The 19922-nt window shown below is 44.2% G+C and overlaps 2 protein-coding genes and 1 long non-coding RNA gene across 53 annotated transcripts; 1 reads left to right on the top strand and 2 right to left on the bottom strand.

Moving 5' to 3' along the window:
• Window positions 1–1753: 1753 nt before the first annotated feature.
• Window positions 1754–7374, bottom strand: LOC127909094 (uncharacterized). Of its 50 annotated transcripts, none has more exons than XM_052469031.1 (7): window positions 6619–7374; window positions 6358–6572; window positions 6002–6176; window positions 5781–5866; window positions 5407–5492; window positions 4729–5222; window positions 1754–4682 (listed from the first exon to the last, which is right to left on the bottom strand). In XM_052469031.1, the coding sequence occupies exons 1-7, from the start codon at window positions 6629–6631 to the stop codon at window positions 4090–4092; spliced, it is 1662 nt and encodes a 553-aa protein (XP_052324991.1). In that variant the 5' UTR covers window positions 6632–7374; the 3' UTR covers window positions 1754–4089. The 50 variants fall into 50 exon arrangements, with proteins under 50 accessions (XP_052324991.1, XP_052324989.1, XP_052325000.1 ...); XM_052469029.1 differs by having other exon boundaries at window positions 6002–6222; window positions 6401–6572; XM_052469040.1 differs by having other exon boundaries at window positions 6002–6087; window positions 6401–6572.
• Window positions 7375–10612: 3238 nt separating this feature from the next.
• On the bottom strand, window positions 10613–19688 carry LOC127909092 (60S ribosomal protein L30). Its single transcript, XM_052469003.1, has 5 exons — window positions 19565–19688; window positions 19402–19450; window positions 15434–15579; window positions 11194–11324; window positions 10613–10709 (listed from the first exon to the last, which is right to left on the bottom strand). Exons 2-5 carry the CDS (start codon window positions 19420–19422, stop codon window positions 10657–10659), a joined length of 351 nt encoding a protein of 116 aa, XP_052324963.1. The 5' UTR covers window positions 19423–19450; window positions 19565–19688; the 3' UTR covers window positions 10613–10656.
• LOC127909093 (uncharacterized) lies at window positions 15590–19386 on the top strand. Of its 2 annotated transcripts, none has more exons than XR_008069556.1 (3): window positions 15590–16139; window positions 17045–17247; window positions 17279–19386. It is a non-coding gene; the product is annotated as an uncharacterized LOC127909093 (long non-coding RNA). The 2 variants fall into 2 exon arrangements; XR_008069554.1 differs by having other exon boundaries at window positions 17045–17352; window positions 17384–19386.
• Window positions 19689–19922: the final 234 nt, after the last annotated feature.

Genomic DNA, 19922 nt, shown 5'->3' with positions numbered 1-19922 from the left:
TTACTAAGGAGGAGGGGAGATGGGACAGACAGGACACATCTGATTATTTATTATAATATGATGTATTATTATTACAGCTTGTTTAATATTCCTCTATTGTTTTGAGTTTCTTTTCCTCTGTACTTTCTCTTTAACATTATTGCCTGTCTGTGATCTGAACCCCCCAAAATTAAAATAAATAAAAAGATATAGGCCATTTTAGTAAATTCTAAATACACATGAAAATGTAAGATATATTCTTTCCAAAATTAAATCAATAATTATTTTTGCCACATGTCCAATTAAAATCGAAATTCCTGGAGCCTTCTGATTTCGCAAGTCAGAGAATCCCTGCATCTGCAGGAACCCCCTTTATACTTGTTTCTATTGGTCCATTTTTAAGCTAGGACTCGCGCGGGGGGCACTCCAGTACAGTAGGGGGTGGTTCAATGCCCACATCCAGGAACGCCCTGAATTTACAGTCCGCAATCACACTATTTGCTCTCACAGCCTGCTGAAATCCTCGCTGCTCATGTGTCTGGCTGCTCTTGGCTCCGGACAGTGCATTCAAGCTGTTGACAACAGTCATCGAATGTAGCGGCTCTGAGGACTAGGAGGTCTCCACCGTTTTACTTAATCGGTTAACGGGGAAAAGCCTATATTAATTACCCATGGAAACATACATGAAATAGTTTGTTTAACCTCTCCAACCGGAACAATGATTTTCCCGTGGGACCGGACCGCTGCTGCATCTGCTGTCATGTCCGGACGGGCACCATCAACTTCGAGTGATTGGACGCCTGGACGCCTTCGAGCGAATGGACGCCTTCGAGCGATTGGACGCCTTCGAGCGATTGGACGCCTTCGAGCGATTGGACGCCTTCGAGCGATTGGACGCCTTCGAGCGATTGGACGCTGTTTGGAGTGTTTTATCCAACTGGGTAAAAAATATAATAATAATTGTTTCCCCCACTTCTAAAACCATAGATTTAATTTTTCTAATTACTCCATTAGTAAGTGCATTAACTTTTTCAATTTGATTAAATTAAATGTGATTATATTTTTTAGTTGAACTATGCTCCAAATCGTTTTTAAATCCAATGATGTAAAGTACTTAAATAAAAGTACAACTTTTTTTAAACCCCTTTTTCTCCCCAATTTCGTTATATCCAATTGGTAGTTACAGTCTTGTCTCATCGCTGCAACTCCCGTACAGACTCGGGAGAGGCGAAGGTCAAGAGCCGAGCGTCCTCCGAAACACAATCCAGCCAAGCCGCACTGCTTCTTGACACAATGCCCACTTAATCCGGAAGCCAGTCGCAACAATGTGTCGGAGGAAACACTGTGCACCTGGCGACCGTGTCAGCGTGCACTGTGCCGGCCCGCCACAGGAGTCGCTAGTGCGCTATGGGACAAGGACATCCCAAATCCTCCCCTAACCCGGATGATGCTGGGCCAATTGTGCACTGCCCCACGGTACTCCCGGTCACGCCCGGCTGCGACAGAGCCTGGACTCGAACCCAGAATCTATAGTGGCACAGCTATAGTGACACCCAAAAGTACTCATTTACATTTTGAATGCTTAGCAGGAGAGGAAAATAGTCAAATTCAAGCACTTATCAACCTAACATCCCTGGTCGTCCCTACTGCCTCTGATCAGGTGGACTCACTAAACACACATGCTTAGTTTGTAAATTATGTCTGTATGTTGGAGTGTGCCCATGGCTTTCTGTAAATTAAGAACTTTTACTTGAGTCATTTTCTATTATGGTATTTTTCAAATGTTTATTCAAGTATGAGAATTGGGTACTTTTTCCACCACTGACTATAACATCACAAGCTGAACCTATCATTGTCCGGCCAAAGCACTGTGAACACACGCACATTGAAGCATATTGTCGGCACTTGACTTTCATTAATGTGAGTTATTTATTTAACCCACTAACTGTTTAATTGTTACTCGATTAAATGAATCATGTAACAATTAACTCATTAGGATTTGGGGCACCATGGAAGAAGTTGATTAACCTGTTACTCCTACTCCTACAATTTTGAACTTTGAAAAGATATTAATAAACAAATTAGGCACATTTGGGCAGTCTTGATACAACATTTTGAACAGAAATGCAATGATTGCTTGGATCAGTCTAAAACTTTGCATATACACTACTGCCATCTAGTGGCCAAAATCTAAATTGTAGCTGAGCTGGAATAATACACAATGGCCTTTCTCTTGCATTTCAACGATGGTGGTACAAGAAAACATTTTTTCTTCTTTGTGTAATCTTTTACCTGATCTATTGTATTATATTCTCCTACGTTCCTTTCACATTTCCAGAAACGACAGTGTTCCTCAGTCGTCCTTCTGTAGCACAGTTGGTAGAGCATGGCGCTTGTAACGCCAGGGTAGTGGGTTCGATTCCCGGGACCACCCATACGTAGAATGTATGCACACATGACTGTAAGTCGCTTTGGATAAAAGCGTCTGCTAAATGGCATATATTATATTATTATATTAAATGGTACCAAGAATATGCATATCCTTGCTTCAGGGCCTGAGCTACAGGCAGTTAGATTTGGGTATGTCATTTTAGGTGACAATTGAAAAAAAAAGGGTGGATCCTTAAGACACTGTCCTGTCTGGTTATTCCTGAGGGACATTAAGACTCTGTCCTGTCTGGTTATTCCTGAGGGACATTAAGACACTGTCCTGTCTGGCTATTCCTGAGAGACATTAAGACACTGTCCTGTCTGGCTATTCCTGAGAGACATTAAGACACTGTCCTGTCTGGCTATTCCTGAGGGACATTAAGACAGAACTAGATCAGTCTTATCAGCCAGAGATAGAGGACATGCCTGCTTATATATTGCTGAGAATGACTAGAAATACTGTGGTTGGATAGGCTTGAGCTGTTCCAACCCTTTTTGAAGCAGACGGTAGAATAGTATACTGTCTATGGCTATGATGATGCAAGAGCACGAAAGGACAGCCCAGAGGCACATGCTTGGCTGTCATCTGGACCACAATTCCATGAAGTGTTGGTCCCATGTTTCATGAGCTGAAATAAAAGATCCCAGAAATGTTCCACATGCATAAAAAGCTAATTTCTCTCAAGTTTTGCACAAATTAATTTACATTCCTGTTAGTGAGCATTTCTCCTATAATGCAGCTTCCAATGCAGAAGACCTCAGTCACATTATCCCACAGCCATACAATATTAATCTAAAACGTTTCCCTCACCAGTTCCTTAGACAATCCATCCATCTGACAGGTGTGGCATATCAAGAAGCTGATTAAACAGCACGACCATTACACAGGTGCACCTTGTGCTGTGGACAATAAAAGGTCAGTAAAATGTTAATCTAACACTATGCCACAGATGTCTCTAGTTGGGGGAGCTTTGAGGTAGCTTGCAATTGGCATGCTGGCTGCAGGAATGTCCACCAGAGCTGTTGCCAGAGATATGAATGTTAATTCCTCTACCATAAGCCACCACCGTAATTTTAGAGAATTTGGTAGTACATCCAACCATCTTCTCAACCGCAGACCATGTGTATGGCGTTATGTGGGCAGAAGGTTTGCTGATGTCAATGTTGTGAACAGAGAACCTCATGGGGCGGTGGAGCTATGGTATTGTCATGCATTCTGTTAGCTACGGACACCGTACACAATTACAGTACATTTTATCGATTGCAATTTTAATGCAGACACTGTGACGAGATCCCGAGGCCCATTGTCGTGCCATTCATTCACCACCATCACCTCATGTTTCAGCATGGCCCCGTGATCTATACACTTCCTGGAAGCTGAAAATGTCCCAGTTCTTCCATATCCTGCATACACACCGGACATGTCACCCATCGAGCATGTTTGGGATGCTCTGGATTGACAGTGTGTTCCAGTTCCCACCAATATCCATCAACTTCACAGTAATTGAAGAAGAGTGAGACAACATTCCACAGGCCACAATCAGCAACCTGATCAAATGTCTCGCGCTGCACGGGGCAAATAGTGTTAACACCAGATACTGGCTGGTTTTATGAAACACAAACCTATCTTTTAAGGTATTTGTATTCCCAATACATAGATTAGGGCCTAATGAATTTATTTCAAATGACAGGTTGAAGCGGAGAGGTCAAAGTTTGTTTAAACCTTGAGATTATGTGTGTGCCATTCAGAGGGTTAATATTTAAGTGTCCTTTGAAAGGGGTACGGCTGTAGGTGCCAGGCGCACCGGGTTGAGTGTCCAGAACTGCACCACTGCTGGGTTCTTCATGTTCAACACTTCCCCGAGAATAATCCCCCAGCCAAAAGACATCCAGCCGACTTGATAACTGTGGGAAGCATTGGAGTCCACATAGGCCAGCATCCCTGTGGAACACTTGACACCTTGTTGAGTCCACATGGGCCAGCATCCCTGTGGAACACTTGACACCTTGAGTCCACATGGGCCAGCATCCCTGTGGAACACTTGACACCTTGAGTCCACATGGGCCAGCATCCCTGTGGAACACTTGACACCTTGTTGAGTCCACATGGGCCAGCATCCCTGTGGAACACTTGACACCTTGTTGAGTCCACATGGGCCAGCATCCCTGTGGAACACTTGACACCTTGAGTCCACATGGGCCAGCATCCCTGTGGAACACTTGACACCTTGTTGAGTCCACATAGGCCAGCATCCCTGTGGAACACTTGACACCTTGTTGAGTCCACATGGGCCAGCATCCCTGTGGAACACTTGACACCTTGAGTCCACATGGGCCAGCATCCCTGTGGAACACTTGACACCTTGAGTCCACATGGGCCAGCATCCCTGTGGAACACTTGACACCTTGAGTCCACATGGGCCAGCATCCCTGTGGAACACTTGACACCTTGTTGAGTCCACATGGGCCAGCATCCCTGTGGAACACTTGACACCTTGTTGAGTCCACATGGGCCAGCATCCCTGTGGAACACTTGACACCTTGTTGAGTCCACATGGGCCAGCATCCCTGTGGAACACTTGACACCTTGTTGAGTCCACATGGGCCAGCATCCCTGTGGAACACTTGACACCTTGTTGAGTCCACATGGGCCAGCATCCCTGTGGAACACTTGACACCTTGTTGAGTCCACATAGGCCAGCATCCCTGTGGAACACTTGACACCTTGTTGAGTCCACATAGGCCAGCATCCCTGTGGAACACTTGACACCTTGAGTCCACATGGGCCAGCATCCCTGTGGAACACTTGACACCTTGTTGAGTCCACATGGGCCAGCATCCCTGTGGAACACTTGACACCTTGTTGAGTCCACATGGGCCAGCATCCCTGTGGAACACTTGACACCTTGTTGAGTCCACATGGGCCAGCATCCCTGTGGAACACTTGACACCTTGTTGAGTCCACATGGGCCAGCATCCCTGTGGAACACTTGACACCTTGAGTCCACATGGGCCAGCATCCCTGTGGAACACTTGACACCTTGAGTCCACATGGGCCAGCATCCCTGTGGAACACTTGACACCTTGAGTCCACATAGGCCAGCATCCCTGTGGAACACTTGACACCTTGTTGAGTCCACATAGGCCAGCATCCCTGTGGAACACTTGACACCTTGTTGAGTCCAAATGGGCCAGCATCCCTGTGGAACACTTGACACCTTGAGTCCACATGGTATGGCCTTCAAAAACAGGCCAGCATCCCTGTGGAACACTTGACACCTTGTTGAGTCCACATAGGCCTGCATCCCTGTGGAACACTTGACACCTTGTTGAGTCCACATAGGCCAGCATCCCTGTGGAACACTTGACACCTTGAGTCCACATGGGCCAGCATCCCTGTGGAACACTTGACACCTTGAGTCCACATGGGCCAGCATCCCTGTGGAACACTTGACACCTTGAGTCCACATAGGCCAGCATCCCTGTGGAACACTTGACACCTTGTTGAGTCCACATAGGCCAGCATCCCTGTGGAACACTTGACACCTTGTTGAGTCCACATAGGCCAGCATCCCTGTGGAACACTTGACACCTTGAGTCCACATGGGCCAGCATCCCTGTGGAACACTTGACACCTTGAGTCCACATGGGCCAGCATCCCTGTGGAACACTTGACACCTTGTTGAGTCCACATAGGCCAGCATCCCTGTGGAACACTTGACACCTTGAGTCCACATGGGCCAGCATCCCTGTGGAACACTTGACACCTTGTTGAGTCCACATAGGCCAGCATCCCTGTGGAACACTTGACACCTTGTTGAGTCCACATGGGCCAGCATCCCTGTGGAACACTTGACACCTTGAGTCCACATGGGCCAGCATCCCTGTGGAACACTTGACACCTTGTTGAGTCCACATAGGCCAGCATCCCTGTGGAACACTTGACACCTTGAGTCCACATGGGCCAGCATCCCTGTGGAACACTTGACACCTTGAGTCCACATGGGCCAGCATCCCTGTGGAACACTTGACACCTTGAGTCCACATGGGCCAGCATCCCTGTGGAACACTTGACACCTTGAGTCCACATGGGCCAGCATCCCTGTGGAACACTTGACACCTTGAGTCCACATGGGCCAGCATCCCTGTGGAACACTTGACACCTTGTTGAGTCCACATAGGCCAGCATCCCTGTGGAACACTTGACACCTTGAGTCCACATGGGCCAGCATCCCTGTGGAACACTTGACACCTTGTTGAGTCCAAAAGGGGGTGCAACGCAATACTGTAGATATGTAGTAGTACTATGAAAAAGTTTTAGGCAGATGTGAAAAAAATACTGTAAAGTACAAATGCTTTCAAAAATGGATTCATAGATTTAGTTATTTGATAAATATAAAGTGAGTGAACAGAAGAATAATCTACATTAAATCCATATGTGGTGTGGCCTTCAAAAACAGCATCAATTCCTCTAGGTACACTTGCACAGTCAGGGGTTTTGTAGGCATTATAGTCAGGTGTATGATTAGACAATTATACCAAACAGGTGCTAATGATCATCAATCCATTATGTACAGTTGAAACACAAATCATTAACTGAAACAGGAACAGCCAAACTCAGCTAACAAGGTGAGGTTGCTGAAGACAGTTTACTGTCAAAAGTCATGACTGAGCACAGCAACAAGACACGAGGTAGTTATACTGCATCAGCAAGGTCTCTCCCAGACAGACATTAAGGCAGACTGGTCTCTCAGGTCTCTCCCAGACAGACATTAAGGCAGACAGGGGTTTCCAGATGTGGTGTCAAAGCTCTTTTGAAGAAGCACAAAGAAACGGGCAACGTTGAGGACCGTAGATGCAGTGGTAAGCCAAGGAAACTTACTGTAGCAGATGAAAGACACATCATTCAATACTTCTCTTCGCGTCCAGCAGAGAGCCTCCCGGGTGGCGCAGTGGTCTAGTGCAATGCCAGCTGTGCCACCAGAGACTCTGGGTTTGCGCCCAGGCTGTCGCAGCCGGCCGCGACCGGGAGCCCGATGCACAATCTACTGCCTGAGAAGTCTGGTCGTCCGGGACCCTGGTAGGGAGGGTTTGTGCAGGTGGGACCCTATCCTGTGTCTCATCGCGCACTAGTCTCTTGTCAGAAAACAGTGGGACCCTGGACTCTACTGGGCTGGTCAGGGCGCAGTGCACGATAACCAGGTCTCCCCATCCTGTGCTGAAACATTGGTGTGCGGCTGGGACCCTGGTACCCCATCTACTGTGCTGAGAAGTTGGTCATGAGCGCTGTGTTAAGAAGCAGTGCGGCTTGGTGGGGTTGTGCTTCGAAGTCTGGTCAGTAGTGCGAAAACAGTGGGACCCTGGTACACCTTCGTCTACTGTCCCGTATCTACTGGGAAGTCTGGTCAGTAGTGAGACAAGACAGTAACTACTAACAACTGGATACCATGAAATTGGGGAGAAAAAAGTGGTAACATTTTAATTTAAAAAAGATGTCAGCTCAGAAGTGCAGAAAACAGCAGGACCCTGGTACACACATCTACTGTGCTGAGAAGTCTGGTCAGTAGTGCAGAAAACAGCGGGACCCTGGCCTGGACAATCCTCCACGGGGAGGGGCCTGGACAATCCTGTCATTGTCATTACTGTCAACAATCTAGACTGGTCAAATCATGTGGTGCAGCAGCATGACAAAATAGCTTGTGGTGACATCATTGTGATGTCACAGTAAAGTCACAATAAGACCTTGTCACGAGTCTATCCTTGTGGAATTCCATGATCTGCTCTTGTGAGTTGAGATCTTAATAGCATGTAAAAAAAAACACAAGGACATCTCATTTGAATCTACATGGGACCCTGGTACAGACTGCTTCCATCATGTGGACTGGGACATGTTCCGAACTGCGTCAAACAACATTGACGAATACGCTGATTCGGTGAGCAAGTTCATTTGAATGTGCATTGAAGATGTCGTTCCCATAGCAACGATTAAAACATTCCCAAACCAGAGACCGTGGATTGATGGCAGCATTAGCGTGAAACTGAAAGCGCAAACCACTGCTTTTAATCAGGGCAAGGTGACCGGAAACATGGCCGAATACAAACAGTGTAGCTATTCCCTCCGCAAGGCAATCAAACAAGCTAAGCGTCAGTATAGAGACAAAGTAGAGTAGCAATTCAAAGGCTCAGACACAAGAGGCATGTGGCAGGGTCTACAGTCAATCACGGACTACAAGAAGAAATCCAGCCCAGTCACGGACCAGGATGTATTGCTCCCAATCCCAGGCAGACTAAATAACTTTTTTGCCTGCTTTGAGGACAATACAGTGCCACTGACACGGCCTGCAACGAAAACATGCAGTCTCTCCTTCACTGCAGCCGAGGTGAAAGACATTTAAACGCGTTAACCCTCGCAAGGCTGCAGGCCCAGACGCGCCGCGTCCTCAGAGCATGCGCAGACCAGCTGGCCGGTGTGTTTACGGACATATTCAATCAATCCCTATACCAGTCTGCTGTTCCCACATGCTTCAAGAGGGCCACCATTGTTCCTGTTCCCAAGAAAGCTAAGGTAACTGAGCTTAACGACTACCCTCATCATGATCATGAAGTACTTTGAGAGACTAGTCAAGGACCATATCACCTCCACCCTACCTGACACCCTAGACCCACTTAAATTTGCTTACCGCCCAAATAGGTCCACAGACCATGCAATCTCAACCACACTGCCCTAACCCATCTGGACAAGAGGAATACCTATGTGAGAATACTGTTCATCGACTACAGCTTAGCATTTAACACCATAGTACCTTCCAAACTTGTCATCAAGCTCGAGACCCTGGGTCTCGACCCCGCCCTGTGCAACTGGGTACTGGACTTCCTGACGGGCTGCCCCCAGGTGGTGAGGGTAGGCAACAACATCTCCACCCTGCTGATCCTCAACACTGGGGCCCCACAAGGGTGCATTCTGAGCCCTCTCCTATCCTCCCTGTTCACCCACGACTGTGTGGCCACGCACGCCTCCAACTCAATCATCAAGTTTGCGGACAACACTACAGTGATAGGCTTGATTACCAACAACGACGAGACGGCCTACAGGAGGTGAGGGCCCTCTGAGTGTGGTGTCAGGAAAATAACCTCACACTCAACGTCAACAAAACAAAGGAGATGATTGTGGACTTCAGGAAACCAGCAGAGGGAGCACCCCCTATCCACATCGATGGGACAGTAGTGGAGAGGGTAGTAAGTTGTAAGTTCCTCGGCGTACACATCAGACACTGAATTGGTCCACCCACACAGACAGCATTCAGCACCTCTTCCAAACTCAGGAGGCTGAAGAAATACACCAAAAGCACTCACAAACTTCTAGATGCAAACGAGAGCATCCTGTCGGGCTGTATCACCGCCTGGTACGGCAACTGCTCCGCCCACAACAGAGAGGGTAGTGAGGACTGCAGATCACCGGGGGCAAACTACCTGCCCCCCAGGACACCTACACCACCCGATGTTACAGGAAGGCCATAAAGATCATCAAGGACATCAACCACCCGAGCCACTGCCAGTTCACCCCGCTATCATCCAGAAGGCGAGGTCAGTACAGGTGCATCAAAGCTGGGACCGAGAGACTGAAAAACAGCTTCTATCTCAAGGCCATCAGACTGTTAAACAGCCACCACTAACATTGAGTGGCTGCTGCCAACACACTGACTCAACTCCAGCCACTTTAATAATGGGAATTGATGTAAAATATATTACTAGTCACTTTAAACAATGCTACTTAATATAATGTTAACATACCCTACATTATTAATCTCATATGTATATACTGTACTCGATACCATCTACTGTATCTTGCCTATGCTGCCCCGTACCATCACTCATTCATATATCCTTATGTACATATTCTTTATCCCCTTACACTGTGTATAAGACAGTAGTTTTGGAATTGTTAGTTAGATTACTTGTTGGTTATCACTGCATTGTCGGAACTAGAAGCACAAGCATTTCGCTACACTCGCATTAACATCTGCTAACCATGTGTATGTGACAAATAAAATTGATTTAATTTACATAGACCACATCCACAAGCCTCACATATAGATCGGAGGCTTCTTTAAAGATCAAGAGAGAAATGACGGCCTACAGCATAGAATAGAAGTAGCTAAATGTTTATCAATGTGCACACTAAGAGAAAGACAGACCAAAGAAAGACCATAGAAAACAGTTTATTTTTTAACATCGAGTGTGAAATGTCTACTTCTCCCCCTGCGGCTGGTCTGGCATACTCCTGATGATGTCAGAATCACCTGGAAATAGAACACTATATTTAGCATACAAGATATACTTAACACTCACTTCATTAACTTCAGAGGAACTAAGTCATTGACACCAATGATGCAACTGGCTAAAGCCCAGTCAGTTCAGGTACATGGTTCATTGGGTGTTTATCTAGTGACGTGCTGTGGGCACATCATCATAGAGCCACCAGGTGCAAAAATTTACAAAACGGGCAAATTTGTGAGCATCAGTGAAACTTAAAAATATCTACACCTACAAATTCACAAAATGATTAATTCAAACATGTAATTTAGTAGTAGAGCGGTTCGTTTATTCTTCATTCATACATTTTTATAATTCTCTGCAAAGATGTTCATGTCATCTTTGAAAACAATGCTAAATGAATGAATGAAAGAATAAACAGTATCAAATTGCTCACTGCTAAAGGATTGTCTGCAGACCATCCATCAACAGAATAGGCGTGGTAAACAGGCAGTCTGATTGGACACTCACCGGGGTCGATGATGGCCAGGGTGCACACCCTGAAGTACTTCCCACAGGCCGTGCCCAGCTCGATGTTGTTCCCACTGTAGTGATGGACGCCTGTCTTGGCCAACATGGCGTAGTACTCCACTTCAGACTTCCTGAGGAAGGACAAATACACACGTGGGCATACTTTGATAAAAGGTATGTTATTGAATGAAACACGATCCTGTGTGTGTATGGGGAAAGCAACATGAACTTCCTGAGGAAGGACAAATACCTTTTAGACAAGTGCAGGCAGCAAAATTCTGTTTTATCCCTTCTGGCGCTTGTAACGCCAGGGTAGTGGGTTCGATTCCCGGGACCACCCATACGTAGAATGTATGCACACATGACTGTAAGTTTGGATAAAAGCGTTTGGATAATTATTATTATATATGTTACATTCAATGAAACGTTCAATGAAGCTACACTAATGAAACGTTATCCCTTCTGCGTGTATATTCAACACGAGGACAAGCTACACTAATGAAACGTTATCCCTTCTGAGTGTATGGGGGAAGCAACACGAGGACAAGCTACACTAATGAAACGTTATCCCTTCTGCGTGTATGGGGAAAGCAACACGAGGACAAGCTACACTAATGAAACGTTATCCCTTCTGAGTGTATGGGGAAAGCAACACGAGGACAAGCTACACTAATGAAACGTTATCCCTTCTGCGTGTAGTGAAACGTTATCCCTTCTGAGTGGGGGGAAAGCAACACGAGGACAAGCTACACTAATGAAACGTTATCCCTTCTGCGTGTATGGGGAAAGCAACACGAGGACAAGCTACACTAATGAAACGTTATCCCTTCTGCGTGTATGGGGGAAAGCAACACGAGGACAAGCTACACTAATGAAACGTTATCCCTTCTGAGTGTATGGGGGAAAAGCAACATGATGGGGGAAAGCAACACGGGACAAGCTACACTAATGAAACGTTATCCCTTCTGAGTGTATGGGGGAAAGCAACACGAGGACAAGCTACAAGCAACATCCCTTCTGCGTGTATGGGGGAAAGCAACACGAGGACAAGCTACACTAATGCGTGTATGGGGGAAAGCAACACGAGGACAAGCTAATGAAACGTTATCCCTTCTGATGGGGGAAAGCAACACGAGGACAAGCTACACTAATGAAACGTTATCCCTTCTGCGTGTATGGGGAAAGCAACACGAGGACAAGCTGAAACGTATCCCTTCTGCGTGGGGGGAAAGCAACACGAGGACAAGCTACACTAATGAAACGTTATCCCTTCTGAGTGTATGGGGGAAAGCAACACGAGGACAAGCTACACTAATGAAACGTTATCCCTTCTGCGTGTATGGGGGAAAGCAACACGTGTATTGGGGGAAAGCAACACGAGGACAAGCTACACTAATGAAACGTTATCCCTTCTGCGTGTATGGGGGAAAGCAACACGAGGACAAGCTACACTAATGAAACGTTACCCCTTCTGCGTGTATGGGGGAAACGTTATCCCCTTCTGATGGGGGAAAGCAACACGAGGACAAGCTACACTAATGTATCCCTTCTGGTGTATGGGGGAGAAGCAACACGAGGACAAGCTACACTAATGAAACGTTATCCCTTCTGCGTGTATGGGGGGAAAGCAACACGAGGACAAGCTACACTAAGCTACTATCCCTTCAGTCTAATACTGTAGTTGTCTCGGTTGTTTTCTCATGGTGTCTGATTGCTGAACGACCAACTGCATCAGGTGCAGCAAGTAACAAAGTCAGCCCTCATTTGAATGTTCCTCCTGTTCTTACACACCTGCAAGCAGACCAATACAGGTGTGCCTTTGTAGGAGGAGTACACAAAACAAAAATTAACCTACCCATAAGAACGCACAAGCAACGCTTGACATGCAAATTCTTCAATATCTAACTATTTGAAAACGTTCATTGAAGTAGGAATGGAACTATTCCTAGGATTACACAAGGGTAGGTTACACAAGGATAGGTTACTTTCTAAATTAACGCCATTAGTTACTTTAATTAATAATGTAAATTAACTCAGTGATGTAATCTGATTACTTTCAGTTACTGTTGGATTACTTTCCCCTTAAGAGGCTGTACAAGACAAAAAATAACCCATCAAACACATCTGGTGTGTCATCATAGTGGTCTCTGATTGGTGGTCATCATCATCATAGTGGTCTCTGATTGGTGGTCATCATCATCATAGTGGTCTCTGATTGGTGGTCATCATCATCATAGTGGTCTCTGATTGGTGGTAATCTGGTGTGTCATCATAGTGGTCTCTGATTGGTGGTCATCTGGTGTGTCACCATAGTGGTCTCTGATTGGTGGTCATCATTTGGTGTCATCATCCTGATTGGTGGCCATCTGGTGTGTCACCATAGTGGTCTCTGATTGGCGGTCATCATTTGGTGTCATCATAGTAGTCTCTGATTGGTGGTCATCTGGTGTGTCATTATAGTGGTCTCTGATAGGTGGTATTCATTTGGTGTGTCATAGTGGTCTCTGATTGGTGGTCATCATTTGGCGTGTCATCGGTGACATGGAAAAAGTGAAGGGGTCTGAATACTTAATTATTGCACAATTTAACTAAAATATTCTACTGGGCAGACACCAATTCCACATTGGTTCAAATTAACTTGATGGAAACAACGCCGGCTTTCTGAATTTAAAAGTAATCCAAGAGGTTATATACACTGAACAAAAATAAGCGCAACATGCAACAATTTTTACAATTTTACTGAGTTACAATTCAAAAGGAATATCAGTCAAGCGAAATAAATGTATTAGGCCTTCAGCTATGGATTTCACGTGACTGGGGAAAACAGATATGCATCGGTTGGTCACAGGTGACGAGCTGAAGACCAGAATCTGGTGTGACCACCATCTGCCTCGTACACGTCGATCCAAACGTGCTCAATGTGTGACATGCCCGGTGAGTATGCAGGCCATGGAAGAACTGACATTTTCAGCTTCCAGGAATCGTGTCCAGACCCTTGTGACATGGTGCCGTGCATTATCACGCTTGAAACATAAGGTGACGGTGGCGACAATAGGCCTCAGGATTTCGTCACGTATCTCTGTGCATTCAAATTGCCATCGATAAAATGCAATTCTGTTCGTTGTCCATAGCTTATGCCGGCCCATACCATAACCCCACCATGGGACTCGGTTCACAACATTGACATCAGCAAACCTCTCGCCCACAACGCCATACACGTGGTCTGCTGAGGCCTGTTGGACGTACTGCCGAATTCTCTAAAACATTGGAGGCGGCTTATGGTAGAGAAAGGAACGTTCAATTCTCTGGCAACAGCTCTGGTGGACATTCCAGCAATCAGCATTCCAATTGCAAGCCACCTCAACTTGAGACATCTGTGGCATTGTGTTGTGAAAAAAGTGCACATTGTAGAGAGGCCTTTTATCGTCCCAGCACAAGGTGCACCTGTGTAATGCTGTTTAATCAGCTTCCTGGTATGCCACACCTGTCAGGTGGATAGATTATCTTGGCAAAGGAGAAATGCTCACTAACAGTGACGTAGACAAATTTGTACACAACATTTTTTTGAGAAATAATATTTTTTTGGGATATGGAACATTTCTGGGATCTTTTATTTCATCTCATGAAACCAAAACTGTACATGTTGCTGGTAACACATGGGATTACAGGAATCCCATTAAGGAAGAAGTCCACCATGCCTAGTCCAATAAAGAACTAAAGGAGGCTAACATTACTCCTTATAGGGAGGGACCTTACCTGTTCTGTTTAAAGGGACAGGTGGCTCTGGAAGCCAAAACAGCCAAAAACTCCATCCAAACGTGAATCAATTCTCAATAACGATACGCTTATAGAAACATCAATCCCCCTACTGTCATATCAAATCAAAACACACACTTAATGTAAACTGTTTTAACTTGCTTTAACAGTTGCACCCAACAGGATCTTTGAGGTGTTTTCGGAGCAAATTAGTACAGGTTTTGCAATGGAAACTTAACTCTAAGGAACCAAATGTGGAGAGACATACATGAATGTCCAATAATAACTTGATTTCATTGCAGAACATTTTCTGTTTGGAGTAAACGTTTTCCATTGCAAAACGTTTTGCAACAGAATTCAACTAATGAATAAACCCAAGGCTAGCAAGGTATAAACTTTAGCTCACCATGTTATGTGTGAAAGGGGTATTAGTGATAATGTCCTTAACTTTAGCTAATACTAAATAAATGTAGGCCTTAGTTACCTGAGGGCAGGTGTGTTGTTGGCCAGGATGACCAGCTTGGCTTTTCCCTGGCGGATCATCTTCTGAGACTGCTTGTATCCCAGGACATATTTACCGCTCTTCATCACCAGCTGGAGACGGGAGTTGATGGACTCCAGGGACTTTTTCTGCCATCAAAGTAACAATGATATTTTGTGAGAAACATTGAACTATGAACGTAGCTCATATGCATTGAACCAAACGTGATATATGGTCTTCTAATTGGGATACATGCGAGTTGAGTACATATAACTAAGGCTGGCACAATTACCATACCACCAGGGAACCGACGGTTATAGATGAAGATAGTTATTGTAATACAATGACAATCATAACCATTTAAAAAAAATATACATTTGTTTTTCTTCAAATTAACTGTTGAGTCTTTGTAGTAACATGGACTGTTCCTGAAACTAGCAAACAAGTCTCCGGGTGGCCTAGACAATGCTACCCACAATGCAGCAGCAACACAGAGAAATAGAGTAAATAGAACAGGCTTGGAACCTCTATTTACCAGGTTCCAAGCCTGTTCTATTCATTCTATTTACCAGTCATATTACCAGGGTTATATGTTCTATTCATTCTATTTACCAGTCATATTACCAGGGTTATAGGTTCTATTCATTCTATTTACCAGGGTTAGAGGTTCTATTCATTCTATTTACCAGTCATATTACCAGGGTTAGAGGTTCTATTCATTCTATTTACCAGGGTTAGAGGTTCTATTCATTCTATTTACCAGGGTTAGAGGTTCTATTCATTCTATTTACCAGGGTTAGAGGTTCTATTCATTCTATTTACCAGGGTTAGAGGTTCTATTCATTCTATTTACCAGGGTTAGAGGTTCTATTCATTCTATTTACCAGGGTTAGAGGTTCTATTCATTCTATTTACCAGGGTTAGAGGTTCTATTCATTCTATTTACCAGGGTTAGAGGTTCTATTCATTCTATTTACCAGGGTTAGAGGTTCTATTCATTCTATTTACCAGGGTTAGAGGTTCTATTCATTCTATTTACCAGGGTTAGAGGTTCTATTCATTCTATTTACCAGGGTTAGAGGTTCTATTCATTCTATTTACCAGGGTTAGAGGTTCTATTCATTCTATTTACCAGGGTTAGAGGTTCTATTCATTCTATTTACCAGGGTTAGAGGTTCTATTCATTCTATTTACCAGGGTTAGAGGTTCTATTCATTCTATTTACCAGGGTTAGAGGTTCTATTCATTCTATTTACCAGGGTTAGAGGTTCTATTCATTCTATTTACCAGGGTTAGAGGTTCTATTCATTCTATTTACCAGGGTTAGAGGTTCTATTCATTCTATTTACCAGGGTTAGAGGTTCTATTCATTCTATTTACCAGGGTTAGAGGTTCTATTCATTCTATTTACCAGGGTTAGAGGTTCTATTCATTCTATTTACCAGGGTTAGAGGTTCTATTCATTCTATTTACCAGGGTTAGAGGTTCTATTCATTCTATTTACCAGGGTTAGAGGTTCTATTCATTCTATTTACCAGGGTTAGAGGTTCTATTCATTCTATTTACCAGGGTTAGAGGTTCTATTCATTCTATTTCATATTACCAGGGTTAGAGTTTCTATTCATTCTATTTACCAGTCATATTACCAGGGTTACAGGTTCTATTCATTCTATTTACCAGTCATATTACCAGGGTTAGAGGTTCTATTCATTCTATTTACCAGTCATATTACCAGGGTTATAGGTTCTATTCATTCTATTTACCAGGGTTAGAGGTTCTATTCATTCTATTTACCAGTCATATTACCAGGGTTAGAGGTTCTATTCATTCTATTTACCAGGGTTATAGGTTCTATTCATTCTATTTACCAGTCATATTACCAGGGTTAGAGGTTCTATTCATTCTATTTACCAGGGTTAGAGGTTCTATTCATTCTATTTACCAGGGTTAGAGGTTCTATTCATTCTATTTACCAGTCATATTACCAGGGTTAGAGGTTCTATTCATTCTATTTACCAGTCATATTACCAGGGTTACAGGTTCTATTCATTCTATTTACCAGTCATATGACCAGGGTTATAGGTTCTATTCATTCTATTTACCAGTCATATTACCAGGGTTACAGGTTCTATTCATTCTATTTACCAGTCATATTACCAGGGTTACAGGTTCTATTCATTCTATTTACCAGTCATATTACAGGTTCTATTCATTCTATTTACCAGGGTTAGAGGTTCTATTCATTATATTTACCAGTCATATTACCAGGGTTACAGGTTCCAAGACTGTTCTATTCATTCTATTTACCAGTCATATTACAGGTTCTATTCATTCTATTTACCAGGGTTAGAGGTTCTATTCATTCTATTTACCAGTCATATTACCAGGGTTACAGTGGCCAATGACTGGTAACCTCATGTGTACACTCGCAATGGCTGCCTGGTATTGTGATGCAATCATTTAAATGGTAATGTAGAAAGTTCATTCAAATGATGCTTACTGATGTGGCTCATGCAACGGAATGTATTTTTTTGTAATAGTTGAATCAAATCACAGCACATAGATGGGTACACTTCCTGCTTGCCCCTACGTGTCCACTCGCAATGGCCACCACTTCACCCATTATATCATCAGTGTTAACATTAACAATATCGAGTCGTCTGTAAAAACGTGTAACCTGCACCGGTATGCAGATGATACTGTTGTGCCATTGCTCCCACGGTTGACCAAGCTCAACATTATCTACGGTCTGCCTTCTTTTGTATTACAGAAAATCGCTGACCTTAAATGAGTATTGACTGCAGGTAAAACTAACTAGATGGGGTCTCTAGAGTGCATATACAACTGATGATTTAAGCTGATGGTGTTCATATCGGGATAGATCAAAGGCTAGCAGTCTTTTAAAAAGCATATTGACGAGTTAAGAAGCTGAGAATAAATATGGGCTTTATAGAAATAGGTGCTGCCTCTAGTTAAACAGTAGAAGGCAGATTATGACGGTCGACATGACCATCGGTCCTAGACTATGGCGACATGTATATGAACGCAGCTGCCACTTCATTAAAGCCGTTAGATGCTGTTTAACAAAGCACACTGCACATTGTTATGGGGGACAATTTTAGTACTCATCACTGCATTCACTACCAGAAAGTAGTGGTCCTTCTGTAGCTCAGTTGGTAGAGCATGGCGCTTGTAACGCCAGGGTAGTGGGTTCGATTCCCGGGACCACCCATACATAGAATGTATGCACACATGACTGTAAGTCGCTTTGGATAAAAGCGTCTGCTAAATGGCATATATTATTAATATATTGCTATGTCTCCATTTATAAAGACATTTGACATAAAGTCCCACTGTATCTAACATCTTTACTAAACTTCAGACGAGTCACCACAGCCGGTCTTAGACAACCGCCAAGTCCGGAAATTCCTTTCGTCTCTACGGACTAATTGGCCTGAATTTCTTGCACCTTATTTGTGTAACAATCTTCTAAAATGTTCTTACATTTGATGTTTTGTTGCTTCTTGGGTAATTCAGAAACTCGATTGAGGACCTTATTACCGATGAATGTGGGGGGGGGGGTTAGTGGCCAATTACTGCCATCCTAAAGTCCATGACAGTCACAACCCTATCTAGTTATTGATCAGATATAATAGTTCCGATGACATGTGCTGTTAGGGTTTCTTCATCAGCCAACCAACCATAAGGTCAAAATGCCCCCAGTGTAACCATTCAACTTGCTGTCTGGCTAACGCTTTATTAGCCTGTTAGCTGGCAAGACGGTTAATATAACACATGCTATCTGGAGTCTGTCAATTGTTAACAACTAAAGCTTCAGGAACTACAACATTGTATGTTTGGCCAAGTTCCTAACAGATATATACGGGCGACTTTGACAGTTTGTAAAAACGTGTAAACACGTGTTGCACTAAGCCCAGACTGCGCCATGCGTTCACTACAGCTCGACTCACCGTCTTCTTGGCGGCCACCATAGCTGCGATTTACTCCGTTCTGGACAACCTGAAACAAAACATATGAGATTGGACCATTTTACGTTAGTAATCAACCGGGTGATGTCCACCAACATTGCCTAAATATATAAATGTTACAGATTAAACAAAGAGGTGAACTTACAAGTCTGTTGCTCCAATATGGCCTCGGAAAGAAAGGAAGTCCCAGCGTGCTTTGCGGCATGTTGGCGTGGTCCTGCGCTGATTCGCTGATCTCAGCGGATTGGTCAGTTAAAGCAGGGTGCTCCACTTGAGGTGATTTCTATATCAGATCATTCTTCAGCCCGACAACCTCATCACGAGAAAGCAAGGGCCAAAACACTAAAGCTTTCATAATGGCAAGTGTGATTTTTACCAACCAGAGGACAAACACAAAACGGACCTATATTTAGAGGCTGTTTCTATGCTTTGAATCATCCACACATACACAACCCCGGAGCCCCACGCGGTGACGCTGTTGTCTCTATTCTGTATAATAACTT

The sequence above is a fragment of the Oncorhynchus keta genome, chromosome 19 (genome assembly GCF_023373465.1).
Source record: "Oncorhynchus keta strain PuntledgeMale-10-30-2019 chromosome 19, Oket_V2, whole genome shotgun sequence".
Taxonomy (NCBI): Eukaryota; Metazoa; Chordata; class Actinopteri; order Salmoniformes; family Salmonidae; genus Oncorhynchus; species Oncorhynchus keta.
The sequence above is the reverse complement of the archived record's forward strand: the minus strand, read 5'-3'. Positions and strand labels throughout refer to the sequence as shown.